At 39.6% G+C, this 21,474-nt stretch overlaps 1 protein-coding gene across 1 annotated transcript in view; it reads left to right on the forward strand.

Annotated features, from left to right (window-relative positions):
* LOC131235508 (BTB/POZ domain-containing protein FBL11) overlaps positions 1-21,474 on the forward strand; it is a 112,633-nt gene that overhangs the window by 48,975 nt on the left and 42,184 nt on the right. Inside the window, 5 exon segments of the mRNA XM_058232697.1 lie at positions 871-907; positions 1,004-1,155; positions 9,681-10,206; positions 11,213-11,491; positions 11,575-11,720. Of these exon segments, the coding sequence (XP_058088680.1) occupies positions 871-907; positions 1,004-1,155; positions 9,681-10,206; positions 11,213-11,491; positions 11,575-11,720 (1,140 nt within the window).

Here is a 21,474-nt window from a genome sequence, read left to right on the forward strand (position 1 = left end):
AGCTCCAAATCCATGATTTTTCATGGAAAACATGAGGAATCGTAGATTTGTAACCATTTGACATTGATTTAACGTGATTTACAGCAAAAAAATGGATCAAAAATAAAAAATACTCACCGGATCGAATAAGTGGGATATGTTGGCACTATATATACATTTCGTATCGCATAGGTGGGATACAAGATATATCGTGAGATATATCGGCCGATATCGTCGATATTTAAAACACTGGTTACAACATCCCTAAAGCTTTTAAAAATGGCACATGGGGTGACCTATCATTGATCTGAACCGTTCATTCATTCATACAATTTGGAGCAAGCCATGGTGTAAAAACCACACCAATCGGATGATCCTAAGAGTCCGACCAATAGCATGGAAAATGGGCAGCCAAGATTGAGCAGTGAAAAAATAAAACTCCAATCTTTATCTTGAAACATCTACTAGATAGATCCCACTTTGTATTGCTTATGATTCCAAAGTAGCACTTTGGTATGATGATTCTAACTATGTGATCTCTAGTTCGTAAACAACAAATGGTTGTTACAAATTGGCCCCATTCAAAGGGTTAGGATCTTCTAATTGGTGTGATTTTTGCACCATAGCTTTCTCCCATTGGTACTATTGAATGAACTATCCCTATTGGTGATTTGGCATACTCATGTGTCATCCAAAAGGTTTGGGGATGTTGCTCATGTCCCCATAAAGGCGAGAGTTTAGCAAAATCCAATAAATTTATGTTATGACTTAATCAGCGATAAAGTAGAGCATCATATCGTCAGGTCGTTAAAAATGGCGATCCTGCAAGTGAGGTGTGTTTGATGAGCTATGTAACGCTGATTGGAACATCATTTATCTTGTCTTGAACAGGTCCGAAGTTGCCTCTTGCCTTTGGACTTTATTGCAGGTATGGTTTTTCTATCACCTTCCTTACTGTAAATTGATAATATTGGTCAACTCAATTATCATCACTGGCATTGGTTGAAACAAATGCTTTTTGCAGAGAAAAGAGGGAATCCTTTCTTCTCAAAGCTTGCAAATGAGACTGTTAGTGCCTTTTTCGATCCAAGAAAAGATGCTTCCATTAGCCTACCGCATGATTTAATAGATGATGGATATGATAATTTTCAAATCCGCTTGACTGAATATACTAAGGTGTTACTATTTCCTATACTTTCTTTGATTGTTTTATTTTAGATTCATTCATACTTTTTTCTCTTTCCTCACCCATATTTTGTCACTTAATGAAGTCTTATTGAAATTGACGTCAGTGGATATTACATGTACCAAAGGGTTTGTTTGGGATTGGGAAAATGAGAATATGGTGTTGGCAAATCCACGAATTTGTATTTTTCATGGATTTGCATGTAATTTAGATTTTGATAAATCTTGAAATATGTTGTTTGGTATTTGTAAGGTAGAAAAGCTTTGAAAGAAAGGAAAGACCAGTAGGGTTGTCAATTATGCCCAGCTTGTGAGGCGGGGACACCCTGATGTTATAAAAAAATTGCAAAATTGGAAACATGAAAAAACCAAAGAAATAACATAAAACTAATAAGCCCAAAGGCCCACAGTCCAAGCCAGGGGCCCATGTAAGGCCCATATATGATATAACATGGAAGTCTCTTGAAATAGGGTTGTCAATTATGCCCAGCTTGCCTTGAATACGTCTTCCCACTTCAACTGAAAGGGCTTTAGTGAAGATATCAACAAGTTGATTTGTAGACCTAACAAAGGGAGAAGAAATAATGCCGGTAGTAACTTTTTCACAAATAAAATGACAATTAGCTTCAATATGTTTTGTGCACTCATGAAAGAGGGGATTGGAAGCGATATGAATTGTAGCTTGATTGCCATAATACATAGGCACAATAATCACCAGAAATCCTAACTCAGTGACAAAGCTTTTTACCCATAAGTCATATGCAATATTCACCATAGCTTGATATCCAACCTCAACATGAGATCTTGCAACAACAATTTGCTTCTTGGTCTTCTATGTAACAAGATTTCCTCCGAAAAAAAGTACAATACTTTGTCATAGAATGACGATCATTGGGAGATCCTTCCTAGTCTGCATCTGAATAACTTTTATTCAAATGGTTATTACAACTAAATAAAATGCCATGTCCTAAAGTAGATGATGTAGTGAAGAATGCGATTAACAACTAATGACTAGAGCGAGGTGCATGCATAAATTGGCATACCAGACTGACCGCATGAGATAGGTCGGGATGAGTAATAGTTGAATATATCAACCAACCAACTAGGTGTTGATTCATGTGAAGATCATCAAGAAGCTCCACATCAGCTCGAAGTTTCTTATTAAGCTCTAATGAGGAATCAATGGGTTTGACATCAATATTACCAACTAAAATTGAAATATCAAGAGCATATTTTTGTTTGAGACAAAACAATACCCTTCTTTGAATGAGAGACTTCAATGCTAAGAAAATATTTGAGCAATCCCAAAGCCTTAATGTAAAAAACTTTGCTCAAATACAGCCTTAAGTCAGAAATCCCACTAGCATAATCACTAGTAACAATACTATCATCCACACACACACACAGACAATTGTAATGACTAGCACAAGCCACTTAATGAACACTTAATGGTCTAACTGTGCACGAGTAAATTCAATGCCAATCAAGGCCCCACTAAATTTGTCAAACCAAGCTCGAGGGGTCTGCTTCAAACCATATATTACCTTTTTAAGACAACATATCTTATTTTACTCCCTCTTTCGAGTAAAACTAGGAGAACGCATAAAATTTTTCTTAGTCAAATCACCATTTAAGAAGGTGTTCTTAACATCAAACTTGTGGCTAATTCAGATTAACTACAAGAGAAATGATAGCACGGACTAAGTTCATCTTAGCAACAAGAGCAAAGGTTTTAGAATATTCCTCACTATATTTGTGTAAACCTTTTAGCCACTATATTGGCTTTATATTTGGCTTTACTACCATCAGGGAGGTATTTAAGAGCTTATACCTAGCGACGACCTACCGGAGTCTTCCTCCCCATATATGATTCTTCTTAAGAGTAGCCATCTCCTTCTCCATAGCTTAACACCACAAAGGAGAAGTTAGAGCTTCTTTATAATTTTTAGGAATAGTAGAAGAAGAGCACTCAAGAGTAGAAACAAAAGACTTGCCTTTAGGAGACAAGGAATGATAGGAAACAAAATGTTGAATAGGATGAGTAAGACACCGTCTTTTAGCTTTACTAATAGTAATAGGATGATCAAGAGACGGATCTAAATATGGATAAGAATAAATGGGCAAGCGAGTAGGAATATAATTAGTAACTGGATTCATAGGAGCATGCCTTGTGATGGACCGTAGGAAGACTGTTGTTCGAACATTCCTTTCATGCACCGTTAAACTAGATTTAGTTGTGTGAGAATCAAGAACCACTTTTTCTGTAACATCATTGGGTGGAAAACATGCTTTTAAGATGGAAAGAATTGGATAAGTGTCAAGAACAGGTATAAGAAGAACCATTGATTGGTACTCTTAAGATCTCTGAAAGTTTGAAACATTTTAAAGAAACTTGACATCCATAGAAACATGCTTGTAAGATGGAAAGAATTGGATAAGTGTCAAGAACAGGTATAAGAAGAACCATTGATTGGTACTCTTAAGATCTCTGAAAATTTGAAACATTTTTGAGAAACTTGACATCCATAGAAACATAACATTTTTTTTTTAAAACTAATCAGATCAAGACACTTATACCCTTTTTAGAAGGCTGAATATTCTAAGAAAACACATTTAATAGTTTGATATGGCAATTAATTTTGACGTGGATCTGTATTAAAAACATAACAAACACCTCGAAGTCTCATAATGGAATTTCAGGAATCGGGTGAAAGGTTGAGATTCCTTGAGATTCAGCTAATGATGAGGTTCGGTCTCCTATTATGAGCATGAGTAATACCCTCCAACACACCGAAGTCTCTATGGTTCTTGAGGTTCAGTCTCCTATAGAAGAGCACGAGTAATTTTTAGAAGATATCTATTCTTTCTTTTAGCAATACCATTTTGTTGGAGGGTATTATTCACAAGTGGTTTGAGTGCTTCTAATGATAAGACCACATAAAATGAGAAAGATATTCCTTTGCATTATTAGTACAAAGTGTTTCAATATTTATATTAAACTGGTTGTTAGCCAAAGCATAAAACACTTTGAAAATTGAACCAACCTCATCTCTATTTTTGTTATATTTTTGTCAAATACATCCATGTCATATAAGAAGCATCATCAATGAAGGTGACAAAGTATTTAAATCTATTAGAATTAATTGGAATTGGCCCCCATACATTATAATGAACCAATAAAAAAAATTTATGTAACTTTTTTTTTCATAGAGGGATAAACAAACTTATGATGCTGAGCCAAAGCACGTGCCTCACATTGAAAATTCTTAATATCATTAGACTTAACTAACTGACGCAACAAAGTCTATACGATTTAATTAGAAAGATGACCAAACGACAATGCCAAAGATAAAGGTCCTTTTTTACAGCAAGACACTCACCAAACTGATTTGAAGAACGAAAATATAGCCCATCCCTCTCAAGTCCATCACCAAGCAGTTCCTTTGTCTTTAGATCTTGAAAGACACAATTATCAGGAAAAAATGTCACACTATAATTTAGATCCTTTGTGATCTAACTCACAGACAATAGATTAGAAGTAATATTAGGGACCAATCAGACAAAAGACCAGGCAAACATTGGTGAAGTTGAAACAGTACCCTTTCCCTTAACAAGTGTCAACATACCATTTGCGAATTTCACATGACCTAAATGAATATCTGAGGTAAATGAAGAAAAAGAAACAACTATACTTGTCATATGATCAACAACTTCTGATGCAGGACAATTAACCACTTTCTTTAAAAGCTTGAACTGTTAGAGAATGGCGAATCAATCCCTTTATCTCATAGCCCAGGCCCCACATCTCATGGGTTAGGACCTCGGCCGAACCCCCCTCGTGGGCCCCAAATCACATGGGTACCGCCTCACACGAGCCACCCACCTCACACTGGATGCCCACCTCGAGTGTGTCCCCGCATCCCACAGGTTACCCCACTCGAGCCCGATGTGAAAATGCCCCTGCACTAATCACCCCCGGTGAGGAGTCTCGAACCCGAGACCTCCCGCTCTGATACCAATTTGATGCAAGACAGTTAACCACTTGCTCTAAAAGCTCAAACTGTTAGAGCATGGCGAATCAATCCCTTTATCTCATAGCCCAGGCCCCACATCTCATGGGTTAGGACCTCGGCCGAACCCCCCTCGTGGGCCCCAAATCATATGGGTACCGTTTCACACGAGCCACCCGAATCACACGGGTGGGACCCCCCTCTTACAAGCCACCCGCCTCACACGGGCCGCCCACCTTGAGTGTCTTCACATCCCACAGGCTACCCCACTCAAGCCCGGTGTGAAAATGCCCCTGCATTAACTTCTGAATCAATTATTCAAAGATTGGACTCAAAAGTAGTGTGAAGAGCAGTGAAGCTATTACCTTTTTGAGCAAAAAATGTAGATGGGGAGGTCTTAGTCTAGGTGGTGTCCCTTAATAAAGCATTAAACTCACTTTTTGAGAGATGGACTACATCCCCATCTGGTTGAACCATGAGTGACTTTGCCAATTGAGCCATTTCCCCAATAGTAATTGAAAAGTCTTTATTATTTTTAGTTGTTGAATTAGCGCAACGACCCTGAGGTGGTCTACCATGAAGTACCCAACAATAATCAATAATATGGCCATATTGACAACAATGAGTATACAAACGGTCTGCACCATGACCATGACCAACAAAACGACCACGCCCGCGGCTTGCATCTCGACCTCATTGTCCAATAGCTTTACCTCTTTCAGTGCTAGCATTTTCAAAATTTCTAAACTCGGCCACGAGAGCAAATGATTAACCGCTATAGATCTTATAGCCGCACAACGCCTCTCATCTTTTAAGAGTAAGGCATAAACACTATTTAGGGAAGGTAAAGTTGATGAACCAAGAATTTAAGCCCACACAGGTTCAAAATCAAAAGTAAGACTCGCTAACAACTCGAATATCCTCCTTTTTTTTAACCCAATACTTTGTTTATATGCCTCTGCATCAGTGGTACAAGCAAATTGAAGATTATCCAAGAATGATAATTCTTGTCACAAACTACGCATCTTGGCATAGTAATAAAAAACTGAACACTCCCTCTGCCTCAAAGTCCCAATTTCTTGGTAAATATTATAAATCTGAGTCGTATTATTTTGATCGATATGTAATTCATGAGTAGTCAAGCAAGTCTAACGGGCAATAGATAATAAGAAAAGGCCTTCACTAACTTCTGGTTCCATAGAATTCAGAAGCTAGGACATGACGACTAGATTATGTGATTTCCAATCTCCATATGAAGGGTCTAATATAGCAGGAATAGGTCTAATATAGCAGGTTCTGGTATTCTACCATCTATATAACCTAACTTCTATTTCCCCCAATAAACATCTCAACTGCTTTCGACCATTGAAGATAATTATTGGACTTTAGTTTTTGGGTTGTAATCTTCAACCTAGGTTTTCTAGAATGAACTATAAATCTCTCCAGCTTAGAGTTGATTGAATCAATCGTCTTAGATCTTGACGAAGTGGCCATAATGAATCCACACAATATGGATAAAAACAAAGGTCAAACTAATAGTCAAATCCCAGTTCACCAAAAACCAATAAGAGCGAGGGAAGATTTTACAACTGGATGAACAAATATGAAAAGATAAGGATTATTGTATGCAGATTTCAATAAATTTTTCTCGGGATTCTAGAGAACATTCTAAAGGTTGGAATCTTTATTCAAAGAAGGAATCCGATACGTGATTTACAATGGTTTTACAATCCTTTATTTGGAGGATACTTGGTGCTCTGACCAATCTCTCTCCTGCCTGTCCCATCTTTAATGTCGATGAGGGAGAATGATGTGATTGTGGACCGTTGCATCTCATTGGAGGGAGGGCGGACTATTTGGAATATTCAATTTAGAAGAAATCTCATAGATGAAATTGATCCTTACATTCATCTCCTCTCCTAAAAGTTCTGTTTATATGATAGTTGGCAGGGTAAGCGAATTTGGAAATGCGACCTGCTTGGTATGTCCACAGTAGGCTCCTACAGGCAGATTTCTGGGGCAGGCATGTAAAGGCCTCACATATATCATTTGGAATCTTGGGTCCCTCCTAGGGTTGCTGTTGTTTGTTGGGTGACTGACCTAAATAAAATCATAACCCTCAATCACTTGATAAATTGGCAACAACAACAACAACAAGAAGGCTGCTTCTTCTGTCTGCACGCTGGGGGAATCTATTAGCCATATCTTAATGCATTTTATATTTACGCACGGAGTGTGGTACTCCGTTGGAAGTTTGTTTAGCGTGGCTTGATGTCAGAGTCCTCAATGATCTTCATGAAGCTTCAAATTTTTGCTATAAGTTGTAAAGGGGGGTGGCTTTCTTTGCATTTGGCTCTTCTTGCAATCTATTGGTCAGTGTGGAGGTAGCAGAACAATAAGGCTTTTAGGAACAAGTGCAAAAGCCTATCTCAGGTGGTTTAGATCAATGTTTTAATTATCAACGATATCGACCGATAAATCCCACGATATATCTTGTCTCCCACTTGTGCGATACAAAACACACTAGTGGGATATATCTCACATGTTCGATCTGGTGAGCATTTTTTATTTTCGATTCCTTTTTTATGCAAATCATGTTAAATCAGTGTCAAATTGTTACAGTCATGATTTTTCATGTTTTGCATGAAAAATCATGGATTGGAAGCTTCAATTTCGAGATTTGGAGGGGATGGGCCAAGTTGCGGAAAATTGAAAAAAATAAAATTTTCTTAATTTCTCGTAAATCGGTTGCAATCTTTGTGGCCAAACATAAAATCAAACACATATGCAACCTGATCTGGTCATTCTTCTTTTGCTTTTGAATGTATTGCTTGTGTTTCCACACATCCTCTTACATTTATAAATATACGAATAGACTTTGAATATTCTTGCATCAATTCAGTTAGACAACGCATAGATTAGGACCCCATACAAAGAAAACCTATTATGTGCACTTGTTTTTGTACTGTTTTTATTTTTAAATATATATTGATGTCTTTTTTAACAATCGCTAAAGTTTCATTGAAAAATTCGACCAATTTCCCCATGTTTCCAACAGCAACGATACATTACGTGATACAACTGATATATCCCATGTGATAACTGATACGTATCTGTATCCCAAGGGTGCGATACGTAACACGATACCGATATTTTGAACATTGGTTTAGATATATTCTCATGGCCTTTAATTCATATGACTTTGAAAGGGTTAGTAGCAGCGATAGAGGAACTTATTTTGATTTTCTCTCACTCAATTATTGAGGGCGGTTTGTCTAACATAATTCAGTGACTGCCATAGAATCATCCTCGCTATTTTTTTATTTTTTATTTTTCATTTTGTGTGGTGCCATTCATACTCTTCTTCCTCCAAATCCACCCTACATCGTAGGATCATCCATTTGGGGGCGATTTTTGTTCTATCCCATTCAACTTTGGGCCTGTCATAGGAACAATTTGGATCACTAAAAGATTCTGCCTGACAGTCAAATTTTTTCAAATTGTGTGGTGCCATTTCGTATCATAGGATCATCCATTTGGGGAGATTTTTGGGATTTATCCCATTCATCTTTGGGTCCACCACTACAAAAAATTGGATAACCAAAAGGTGTGCTCTGATTGTACAATTTATTGGGTTGGGCAAAATCTTTATATTTCCTCTTATAGGAAGGCTCGGTGACAAGCAACTGATTACTACATCATCTCATCTAATTTACTATAAGTGGTTTGCAATTTTTGGAGCCTGAAGCCAATTTTTTTCTTTTTTTCTTTTCAAATTGCGTGGTTCCATTCGTATTTTTCTTCCTCCTACAAATCCACCCTGCATCATAGGATTATCAATTGGGGGAGATTTTTTATCTATCTCATTCAATTTTGGGCTTGTCATAGGAACAGTTTAGATCACCAAAAGGCTTGAGCCTGACAGTCAGATTTTTTTCAAATTGTGTGGTGCCATTCTTATTCTTCCTCCTACAGATCCACCCTGTGTCACAGGATCATCCACTGGGGCAGATTTTTGGGTTTATCCCATTCATCTTTGGGCCCAGCTCAACAACAATTTGGATTACCAAAAGGCTGGTCCTGATTGTACAATTTATTGGGCCAAGGAAAGTCTTTACATTTCCTCTTATAGAACACTTGGGACCCGTTCGGAAACCACCAAATAAGTTACTTTTTCTACTTACAACAGTAGATAAGTACCTTATTTGAGATAAGTAAGTTTGGTTTAAGATTCAGCTTAATAATTTGAAACCAAGATAAGCTATGATCTCTCTCTCAAAAAAAAAAAAAAAAAAAACCAAGATAAGCTACTTCAGGCATAAGTGGATTTTAAGTAACTTACAATCCAAATGCCCCCCAATCAACTGATTACTACAATGGGCCTTAGTTCAAAAGCATGTTGCCTAATTTTCTGTAAGTTGTTTGCAATTGTTCAACTGCCTGCTATGCTGCATATGGTTCATGAATTTAACACCCTCAACTTATTTTTTCCTGTTCTGTTTCCAGAGAATAGATCTTTCAGGTTGCACCCAGATCACGATGGCTTTTCTCCTCCTATCCACGCTTCCTTCTTCGCGTAACACGGACACTTCATTGAGAAAGAGAATGCAACAATTTTTTATTGAGACCGATTGTCTCAATAGAAATCGATTTCGAATCACACAGGAGTCTCTAGCCACATTGTCTTTTGAAGCAATATGTGAGGTGGATATTTCCAGGTGTCCTAGGTTACATCTTGATGATTTCATCAAATGCTTATACATGTTATTCCCATCATTGAGAATATTGAAAGCATCCCACTGCTTGCACTTCAAGATGTCAACTTTATGTAACTTAATGCAGAAATTTCCTCTGGTTAATGAAGTCGATTTGACTGTCGATATCAGTCCTGTGATACCCATGCAAGTAACGATCACGTCTTCTGGTACTGAAGGATGTCCAGATTATAATGGACGATATATTACGTTGAACGAAAAACCTTTATTGACAAATATTGCAAAACTCACATTGGAAGGCCGAACTGACATTAATGGTAAGACACTTCTAAACTGCTGATATTCTGCCTAGTGCATTTCATAACTATGAATTGCAAACTGGATGTAACTTTCGGACGTGTGCACTGTGCACACATGGGGAAGTGCTAATGCCCCCACTTCATGGGGACGCTAGCAATGTCCCTAGAGCTTTAAATTGATATATGGGATAGTCTATCATTAATCTAGGATGTCCATTCATTCCACGCCACTAGGCAGGCCTTGATGCAAGCCAATAAGACGATCCTAACCCTTTGAAGTTTGGCCATTTTGTTATGTTCATCCGTTTTTATAGAACATATATCAAATGGTCAGCATCATCTAACTAATTGTTTGTAGCATCATCCAACTAAAGTTCTTCTTTCCTTTGCTTGGTTTCTTCCCGTCTTGCTTGGCGTATCTCTCCTTTGTTTGGTTTCTAGTAAAATTATCAGTACTGTTCAAAAAATCCAAAAGTTTAAAATGAGTAAAAACCAAAAACTTAATTCCTTAGTTGCAGGATCCTTCTAAGTGTCACTCCTGCTTTGAATCCCCACTTCGGACTCATGCTCTTGCTCCCGCTTCCTAACTATTTATACTTGGTTCAGATTTTGAAAGAGATGCTTCCCTGCTCACCCAAAATTTTGCTCTGCTTCATGCTTTGTGCAGCTATACTCAATTCTTTTTATGTAAAAGATATCCTGTAAATTAATAAAATCTAAGAATTAGTTTCATACGTGGAGCCATGCTTTCAAGAGCATTGGACATGCCTGTTCATGTCACACGTGTTGACATTGCACCATTTCTTAGAAATGCCATTTACTTATTGTAGTATCATTTTCTTTTCTTTTCTGCTTCTAACATGAATTAACATAGCCTGTCAGGATTTCTGGTCTCTGTTGATGCTATTTAATGCACTCATTGTGTTTTGGTGATGTTTACCACTTGGTTAGGGATGCTAATATTTTTGTCTGCATGCATTGGAATGGGCTGGTGAAACTATTCTCTTTTTCATGCCAATGCCAGATTCGGACCTGCAAACTATCTCAGCACTATCAAGTTCCTTATCTCACCTGAACCTTAAGGGGTGTACTTTGGTAACCGATATGGGTATGTCCAAACTCATATGCATGTGCATGAATCTCTGCTCCCTAGTTGTTTCTGATACTTGCTTCGGGAGGAATTCAGTTATAGGCCTTTGTTCCGAAATTACTTTTCCCAATGGCTTTCCTGGACGGCATCAAGAAAAGCATTCGTCTACATTGGCCTTTAGACTTCAAAAACTTCATATAAGTGGCTGCAAGAGTGAGTGAATTCAACTTTCATGCTTCCCTCTTAAACGGATAATGTTTAATCTATTTGATGCATGCCCATTGTTTTTTCTGCAGATGTTGACCAAACTTCACTGTTACATCTTATGAGTCATGTGTATATGCTGAAGAGCCTGAGCTTGAAGAAGACTTCCCTTGTCGATGATGCTCTCTTTGTTTTCCCATGTTCTTCTCTGGAGAACCTTGATGTTTCTGAAACAATGGTATGTTTAGGTACTTTTTTTTTCTTTCATGTTCAAGTTAATGGTTCCAAGATGAACTGGATTGTTTAATTGCTCACGGTAATTCATCTCACTTTGTCTGCTCCTTTCTATGACTTTTATGTTGCTTGCAGCATGCCTTTGTCCTTCTATATTTAGGAATGCATTACGAGCGACTAGTTGCTTTCATTTCATTGGCTGAATAGATTTTTTGCTGAAAGTCAAAAGGATGCATGACTCTGTAGTCTTCCTGCATCCTACTACCTCAAGGATATTTAATTTCATGCCCAGGGGCATCAACTATCTTCTTCTTTTTTTTGGATGTGTTTTCACTTGATCCATTTCAGCATATTCAATAACCTTAGGCTGGAACTACTATGATGGTAGATGCTTAATGCCATTCTGTTGCCTCTTCCACGATCTCCATGTAAGTGCTATCTGCTATGAGCCAGCCTAGTGAAGTTGTAAACAACCTTTTTGGTCCTTTTTGTTGAAGCTACGTTGAAGCTTGTACCTTTGGTTTGGGTTATCACCATTGAAGTCAGGCTTGTCACAGCTTGGGGAAGGTGGGTCCTGGGATCATGGTTTTAAATAGCAATTCTGAGCACGACTCGCCTGGAGCCCAAACCAGTCCAATGTGTTGAAGTGATAAATTCCCCTGATATACATTGATACACCAGCTCAAGCTTTTGGAGTAAATGGTTGTTTGACATGGTATCAGAGCGAAAGGTCTTATGTTCGAATCTTGAGAGCAGCAAATATGCCTCGCTAATATATTATTCTCCCATGGGGGGTCAGGAAAATCAAGTCTGGCCCAGGGACTGGGAAATCAAGCCCGGCCTATTTATGGTGTGAGTGTCCCTCCATCCTTGTCAATATGTTCCCGTGCAGAGTTCCCGCCCCACACGTGCAGGGGGTGGGGGAGTTGAAGTGATAAATTCCCTTGATATACATTGATACACCACACTCTGACAGCTTAAGCTTTTGGAGTAAATGGTTGTTTGACTCGATGCCCTCTTGACTCTTCCTGACTTGGTCAGGTTTTAGGGTGTGGCTCTCCCCGTTACTTGTTCCATTCTCCATCAGCACCCAGTCAACTAGGTTTGAGATGATACTTATATCCGTGCTTATGAGTTTTCAGCTATGCATGGTGGGTTGAAGTTGCGAAAGAATTTAGTTTAATCTACGCTCATTCCGTTGATCTAGGGAAAATCTATCTACAATGTAGTAGACACGTCACCTAGCATGATCATAAGATTAGTTTATTCTCAAAGTGGGAGTACCCAAATCGTATAGTAGTAGCCATCTGATGCACCATTCTTCATTGATGAAACTATGCTGAATATGGATTCTTCACCACACCAAATTTTTATGAGTATAAAGCTATGAAGATTTCTTTGGAGCTTTTGAGTTTAATGTTTAAAACTTAAGATGGTAGGGAGCTCACATTTCGTTGACGCAGTCCTAGTCTCATAAAGTTTGACCAGATTTAATTAAAAATGTAATAAGAAGAAGAAAAGAGAAAAATGAATTAGGCATTTATAAAACAGAGAGTTAAGCTTATTATATTATCTGCAGATAAGATAAAACAATTAAAATTTTAAGAAGTTCTACAGAAAAAAAAAAAAAAAACTTGATAAATGATATGGTGGTAGGACCACCTTTTTTTCTTCCAGAGTAACACAAAATAAAGAATTAGGACATGTATGGTGTTCCGATGTGCCCATTTTGTTGAGATGGAGATCTAGACTATTAACCTGATGTTCCTTGCCATAGATGGTTTGTCTTAAAAACCTTCCAAGGTATAAGATCATGTCCATCCAATTGTTGAACTTTTGTTTTTTTTTTTTTTTTTTCTAGATCTTGTTGTATTTCTCCATTTTCTCGGCCACTTATAAAAGGGTTAGGATTTTTCAAGCTAAGAGATTTTGTGACATACCCCATCCGTGATAGGCTCTTTCATTGTTGTCATATGCCATCACGGGTCCTTGGACCATATTATAGAGAATGCTAGTGTATTGTGTATGTGGTTAGTGGCCCTCTTAGTCCCTTTTAGTATAAGTGCATGTGCATACTTCCCTCTTCTCCTGCGACGTACTATATGCTTTATTATAATAAAACATTATGTGTTAGGGTAAGCAAGCGTAACACAACATCTCTCCCAAACTTTCCTCCTTCTCTCTCAATATTCTCCTCTTTTCTCCACATTATTATCATCAAATCATTCTCTAGTTGGTATCAGAGCATAGATCTAGGCATTCCGCATCCAACAAATTGAGAGGCAACACGTCAGCTTGCTGACGTCAGCCGTACAACTGCTGACGTCAGCGTTGTACGGACATATGGACTCCGTTTGAGCTAAAAGTTTAGGGGTATGATAGATCTTGATTTTAGAAGATTTGTCATGATTTTTTCAGAATTTTTTGGACCTCCTTTCATGGTATTTTGGGCGAAATAGAGAAATTCGAAAATCGGGCCAATCTTCCATTTTTCTTCGATCTACTTCAAATCGGTAAGCTTGTCTTTGGTTTCTTTGCTCATGATGGACCGAAATCTCCCTCCTAAGCTACCCATGGAGGATTTTTTTTACTTAAGATCAATGTTTGAGAGGTTTTTAACCTCAAACGGACGTGCGGCTGAGCCGTTTTTCACTTGGTTGAGCCTTTTTTTTACTGAGTTTCATGGTATTTTGGATGATTGATATTTGTTTGAGGTTTATCTCTTATTATCTTGAAGGATTGAGTGAGATAGAGTTGTTTGAATCAATCCTTCTTGGCGTAGGGCCTCTCTTAGCATAGGTTTGTCTCTCTTGGACTCTCCTATAGCTGACAAAGGGCCCTCATCTCTTAGCATAGGGTCTTTTGAATCCAACCCCTTGCAGATTACCTCCACTAAGTTGAATGGTGACAACTATCTTCAATGGGCACAATCTGTAAAAGTATTTCTAGGAGCCCGTGAGAAGTTGTCGTATATTTTGGATGATCCCCCAAGCTCTACAAATGTTACCTACAAGTCTTGGACAAGGAAGAATTATCAAGTTATTGCATGGTTGTTGAATAGTATGGATTCCTTGATTAGCCACTCAGTGATGTTTTTATCCTCGGCTAAAGGCATTTGGGATACGCTTCATGATATGTTCTCGGAGTCTCAGATTTTCACGGGTATTCTAGCTTATTTAAGAAATTGGTCGGTTCCAACAAAACTCCAGATCATTAAAAGATTACGATTCAACGCTTCGGGGTATGTGGGATGAGTTGGATATGTATCAGCCTCTTCTTTCCAAATGTAAAGAGGATCATGAACATGCTCATAAGCAGTGGGATGATACTCGTATCATGCAGTTCCTAGCCGGGTTGAATTCTGATTATCTTCATATTCGAGATCGGGTTGTTTTGCAGGATCCTCTTCCCCCATTGACGATAGTCTATGCTATGTGTTAGTGTGCTACTGCCTCTACTCTTCCTTCTCATTCATTTGTACCACCCGAGCGTTTGTCACATCTTGCTAGCAATCAGTCCTCTCTTGGTCTTCGGGCACCATCCTTGAGTTCGGGGCGCATTTCTAGCTTTGGTGGTCATGATAGAGGCCACGAGGGAGATCATAGTCGTGGCGGTCGTAGTCTTCGTGATCGTGGTGGACGTGGACGAGGACGTGATGGTTTCCACATTTGTTCACATTGCGGTGGAACTAATCACACGGTTGATTATTGCTGGCAGCTACATGGTCGTCCTACGTATGCTGCTGCTTCTGTTGCATCCACGGTTGCTTCTGAGACACAGTCTTCCACCTCGACAGCTAAGGAGTTTACTTTATGAAAGTCTCTTATTATTTCTCGGGCTGCATATGATGCCCTTATGTGGCTTCACATTCGTGATATTCCCGAGTCTTCTCACTCAGCTTCGGCCCAGTTAGGTACTGCCCTTCTTTTGTCATCATCTCCTACCTCCTGGGTCATAGACTCTAGAGCTTCCTCCCATATGACTGGTAAGTTTCCATTCTTTTCTTCTTATTCTTCTTCTCCTCACACTCAGTATGTCATAGTCGCAGATGGAACCCAAACTCCCATATCTGGGATTGGTTCCATCCCTCTTTCTTCTTCCTTGTCTTTGTCTTCAGTCTTACATGTGCCTCGTTTTCCATTAAACTTATTATCTGTTAGCGCTCTTACTAAATTATTAAATTGTTCCATTACCTTTTTCCCTTCTTATTGTTTGTTTCAGGACCTACAGACGAAGAGAGTGATTGGTGGGGGGCATGAGCGAGGAGGCGCTTATCTTCTCGATGATACACTCATTGCCACTTCTAGTACCCTTTCTCTGGATCGGGAGTCACGACTCGGTGGCATTGTCGCTTAGGCCACCCATCCATATGTAGATTGAGAATTTTGTTTCCCTCCTTATCTGTCATTAAACCGTTATGCTGTGATATTTGTGAATTGTCTAAACATTATCGTGCTACATTTCCTCCTAGCTCTTCTGGGAGGAAATCTCAACCTCTTCTTCTGGTTCACTCGGATGTCTGGGGACTAGCTCTGGTTACCTCCACTTTTGGATTTAGATATTTTGTTACCTTTATTGATGATTATTCATGCATGACTTGGATTTATCTTTTGAAATCTAAAAGTGAAGTGTTTGATGCGTTTAAAGTGTTTTATCATGACGTGTGCACTCAATTTCAATGTTCCATCAAAACCCTCCATTCTGATAATGTGGGGGAATACATGTCTACTGCATTTCTGTCCTTCTTGCAGGAACGTGAAATTGTCTAGGACGTCGTGTGCTTGCACACCTCAACAAAATGGTATTGCAAAACGAAAGAATCGTCATCTTCTTGAAGTTGCTCGCACCTAATCTTCCCATTGCCTTACGTAAACCTTCTAACTCATGCGCAAGGCATCCCATTAGTAATTTTATTTCCTATCACCATCTTTCACTTTCATTCAAGTCATTTGCAACTTCCTCAGTAGAAAATGATTTGATGATGATAATGTGAAGAAGAGATGAGAATATTGAGAGAGAGAAGAAGGAGAGTTTGGGAGAGATGATGTGTTAGGCTTACTTGCCTTAACACATAATATTTTATTATAATAAAGCATATAGTCCACTGCGGGAGAAGAGGAAAGTGTGCACATGCACTTACACTAAAAGGGTCCCTAACCACATAAACAATACACTAGCATTCTCTATACTCCCCCTCAAGTTGGAGCATAGATGTTGATCATGCTCAACTTGTCACGACCACGATGAAGAGCATATCGACTCAAAGACTTTGTAAGAACATCAACAAGTTGATCCCCAGATCGAATAAAAGGAGTGACGATTTCCTTAGAAGCGACTTTCTCCCGAATAAAGTGACAATCGACCTCGATATGCTTAGTTCGCTTGTGGAAAACTGGGTTACGAGCAATATGGATGGCCGCTTGGTTGTCACAGTGAAGAGGAACAGGATCCGAAGGAGGATAGCCAAGTTCTTCAAGAAGGTTGCGAAGCCACACGAGTTCACACGTCGCATGAGTCATAACATGATATTTTGCTTCAGCCGAGGATCGGGCAACAATGGGCTGCTTTTTGCTCTTCTAGGTTATAAGATTGCCACCTATGAAGGTACAGAAGCCAGATGTAGAGCGGCGATCAAAAGTATTACCTGCATAATTAGCATCAGAATAGCCAGAAAGATGAAGATGACCATGCAACTGAAAGCGGAGGGTGGGCTGATTTTAAATACCGAAGTATGCGGTAGACAGCTGTGAGATGGGAAGTACGGGGAGCTTGCATGAATTGGTTAACAACCCTCACCGCAAATGAGAGATCTGGGCGAGTAATAGTCAGGTAAATTAGCCGGCCTACAAGTCGTCGATACATCTTGGGATTAGTAAGGAGAACACCATCATCTGGTCGAAGCTTCTGTAAAGTATCTATGGGAGTGGTAGCAGGCTTGCACCCTAACGTGCCGGTCTCCATGAGAAGATCAAGCGCATATTTTCATTGTGACAAAACCAATCTGGATGATGAGCGAGCAACTTTAATTCCAAGGAAGTAGCGAAGAGGACCAAGATCCTTGATCTCAAACTTGGTCTTCAAAAAATCTTTAACCTCCCTCATTCCAGCAGAATCACTACCGGACAGAACAATATCATCCACATAGACAATGAGAACCATGATGCCCGTCGATCGACGACATATAAAGAGAGAATGATCGGCATGACTAAGAACAAAGCCAAACTGCAAGAGAGCCTGACTAATTTTTCGAACCATGCACGTGGGGATTATTTGAGTCCATAAAGCGCCTTCTTCGACCGACATACAAGTGCAGGGTTGTGAGAAGCAGCAAAGCCAGGAGGTTGATGCATGTAAACTTCCTCTGTAAGATCCCCATGGAGAGATGCATTCTTAACATCAAGCTGAAACAAGGGCTATGATAGATTAACGGCCAAAGAGAGCACAATGCGAATCGAATTAAGCTTAGCCATCGAAGAGAATGTCTCGAAGTAATCCACACCATGAGTCTGTGTGTAACCTTTAGCAACAAGACAGGCTTTACAACGATCAATTGAGTCGTCTGGAAGAAACTTGATCGTATAAACCCATTGACAGCCGACAGGTTTATGGCCTAAAGAGAGTGGCACAAGGTCCCAAGTATGATTCTTCTCAAGAGCAGACATTTCTTCTATTATCGCCTTTGTCCAATCAGGACTCTGAAGAGCATGTGAAAGAGATCTAGGAATAGTCTGTGATGAAAGGGAAGCTGCAAACGACTGAAAAGATGGTGAAAGATGATCATATGAAACGAAATTACTAATGGGGTGTTGAGTACAAGATCGTGACCCTTTGCGCAAGGCAATGGGAAGATCTAAACCCGAGGTAGGAGAGTCACCTGAGCCAACATCCAACGTGAGCGGAAGGGTGGATGGCTGAGTGTGTGAAGATTTATCTCGACGATGATACACCCGCAGAGGCTTAGGCTCACCTATATCACCAACAGGATGCTGAATAGCGGGGAGAGGAGTTTTCACATAATCACTAGTGGAAAGAGGAGAAGAGTTATACTCCCCTTGACTCGCAAGAGGATCACAGAGGGATCGGCTTGGAGTGGAGAAAAAAGAAATATCCTCAAAGAAGGTTACATCGGCAGAGACATATTTCTTGCGAGTCAATGGGTCAAAGCATTTATACCATTTCTGACCCCGAGTATACCCTAGAAAGACACATTTAATTGCCCTGGGGCTAAGTTTGTCATTACTCCCATCCAAAATTTGAACAAAGCATGTACAACCAAAAACTTTAGGTGGGAGAGGAAATGGATTATCATGAGGATACAATGTAGTAAATGAAGATTTGTAAGACAAAATACGTGAGGGTATACGATTAATAAGAAAAGTAGTAGTGAGAAGAGCATCACCCTAGAAATGTTTAGGTAGATGCATACAAAGCAGAAGGGTGCGAGCAACTTCAAGAAGATGACGATTCTTTCGTTCTGCAATACCATTTTGTTAAAGTGTGCGAGCACATGACGTCCTAGACAAAACACCACATTTCTGCAAGAAGGATAGAAAGGCAGTAGACATGTATTCCCCCCTATTATCCGAATGGAGGGATTTGATGGAATAATGAAATTGAGTGCACACTTCATGATAAAACACTTTAAACGCATCAAACACTTCACTTTTAGATTTCAAAAGATAAATCCAAGTCATGCGGGAATAATCATCAATAAAGGTAACAAAATATCTAAATCCAAAAGTCGAGGTAACTGGAGGAGGTCCCCAGACATCCGAGTGAACCAGAAGAAAAAGTTGAGATTTCCTCCCGGAAGAGCTAGGAGGAAATGTAGCAGGATGATGTTTAGACAATTCACAAATATCACAGCATAATATTTTAATGACAGGTAAGGAGGGAAACAAAAGTCTCAATCTAGCAATGGATGGGTGGCCTAAGCAGCAATGCCACCGAGTCATGGATTCTCGATCTAGAGAAAGGGTACTAGAAGCGGCAATGGCTGTATTATCGAGAAGATAAACGCCTCCTCGCTTATGCCGCCCACCAACCACTCTCTTCGTCTGTAGGTCCTGAAACAAACAATAAGAAGGGAAGAAGGTAATGAAACAATTGAATGATTTAGTAAGAGAACTAACAGACAATAAGTTTAATGGAAAACGAGGCACATGCAAGACTGAGGACAAAGACAAGGAAGAAGAGAGGGATGGAACCAATCCCAGAGATGGGAGATTGGGTTCCATCTGCGACTGTGACATACTGAGTGTGAGGAGAAGGAGAATAAGAAGAAAAGAATTGACACTTACCAGTCATATGGGAGGAAGCTCCAGAGTCGATGACCCAGGAGGTAGGAGAGGATGACGCAAGAAGGGAAGTACTTGACTGGGCCGAAGCTGCGTAAGAAGACTCAGGAATATCACGAATGTGAAGCCGCATAAGGGCATCATATGCAGCCCGAGAAATGATAAGAGACTCCCCTGAAGTAGACTGCTCAGCTGTCGGGGTGGAAGACTGTGCCTCGGAAGCAACCGTGGATGCAACAGAAGCAGCGGCATACGTAGGACGACCATGTAGCTGCCAGCAATAATCAACCGTGTGATTAGTTCCATCGCAATGTGAACAAATGCAGAAACCATCACGTCCTCGTCCACCACGAAGACTACGGCCGCCACGACTGCGATCTCCCTCGCGGCCTCTACCACGACCACCAAAGCTAGAAATGCTCCCCGAACTCAAGGATGACACCCAAAGACCAAGAGTGGACTAATTGCCAGTAAGATGTGCCGAACACTCGGGTGGCACAAATGAATGAGAAGGAAGAGTAGAGGCAGTATCACGTTGACACTTGGCATAGACTATCGTCAATGGGGGAAGAGGATCCTACAAAACAACCTAATCTTGAACATGAAGGTAATCAGAACTCAACCCAGCTAGGAACTGCATGATATGAGTATCATCCCGTTGCTTATAAGCATATTCATGATCCTCTTTACATTTGGAAAGAAGAGGCTGATATATATCCAACTCATCTCACAAACCGCAAAGCGTTGAATAGTAATCTTTTATGGATCTGGAGTTTTGTTGGAACCGACCAATTTCTTGAACAAGCTGGAATACCCGTGAAAAATTCTGAGATTCCGAGAACATATCATGAAGCGTATCCCAAATACCTTTAGCCGAGGATAAAAACATCACTGAGTGGCTAATCAAGGAATCCATATTATTCAACAACCATGCAATAACTTGATAATTCTCCTTTGTCCAAGACTTGCAAGTAACATCTGTAGAGTTTGGGGGATCATCCAAAATATACGACAACTTGTCACGGGCTCCTAAAAATACTTTTACAGATTGTGCTCATTGAAGATAGTTGTCACCATTCAACTTAGCGGAGGTAATCTGCAAGGGGTTGGATTCAAGAGACCATATGCCAAGATATGAGGGCCCTTTGTCAGCCATAGGGGAGTTCAAGAGAGATAAACCTATGCCAAGAGATCCCCTACGCCAAGAAAGATTGATTCAAACAACTCTATCTCACTCAATCCTTCAAGATAATAAGAGATAAACCTCAAACAAATATCAATCATCCAAAATACCATGAAACACAGTAAAAAAAGCCCTAATTGAGTGAAAAACGGCCCAGCCGTACGTCCGTTTGAGGTTAAAAACCTCTCAAACATTGATCTTAAGTAAAAAATCCACTATGGGTAGCTTGGGAGGAAGATTTTGGTCCACCTTGAGGAAAGAAACCAAAGAAAAGCTTA

The sequence above is a fragment of the Magnolia sinica genome, chromosome 19 (assembly GCF_029962835.1).
Source record: "Magnolia sinica isolate HGM2019 chromosome 19, MsV1, whole genome shotgun sequence".
Taxonomy (NCBI): Eukaryota; Viridiplantae; Streptophyta; class Magnoliopsida; order Magnoliales; family Magnoliaceae; genus Magnolia; species Magnolia sinica.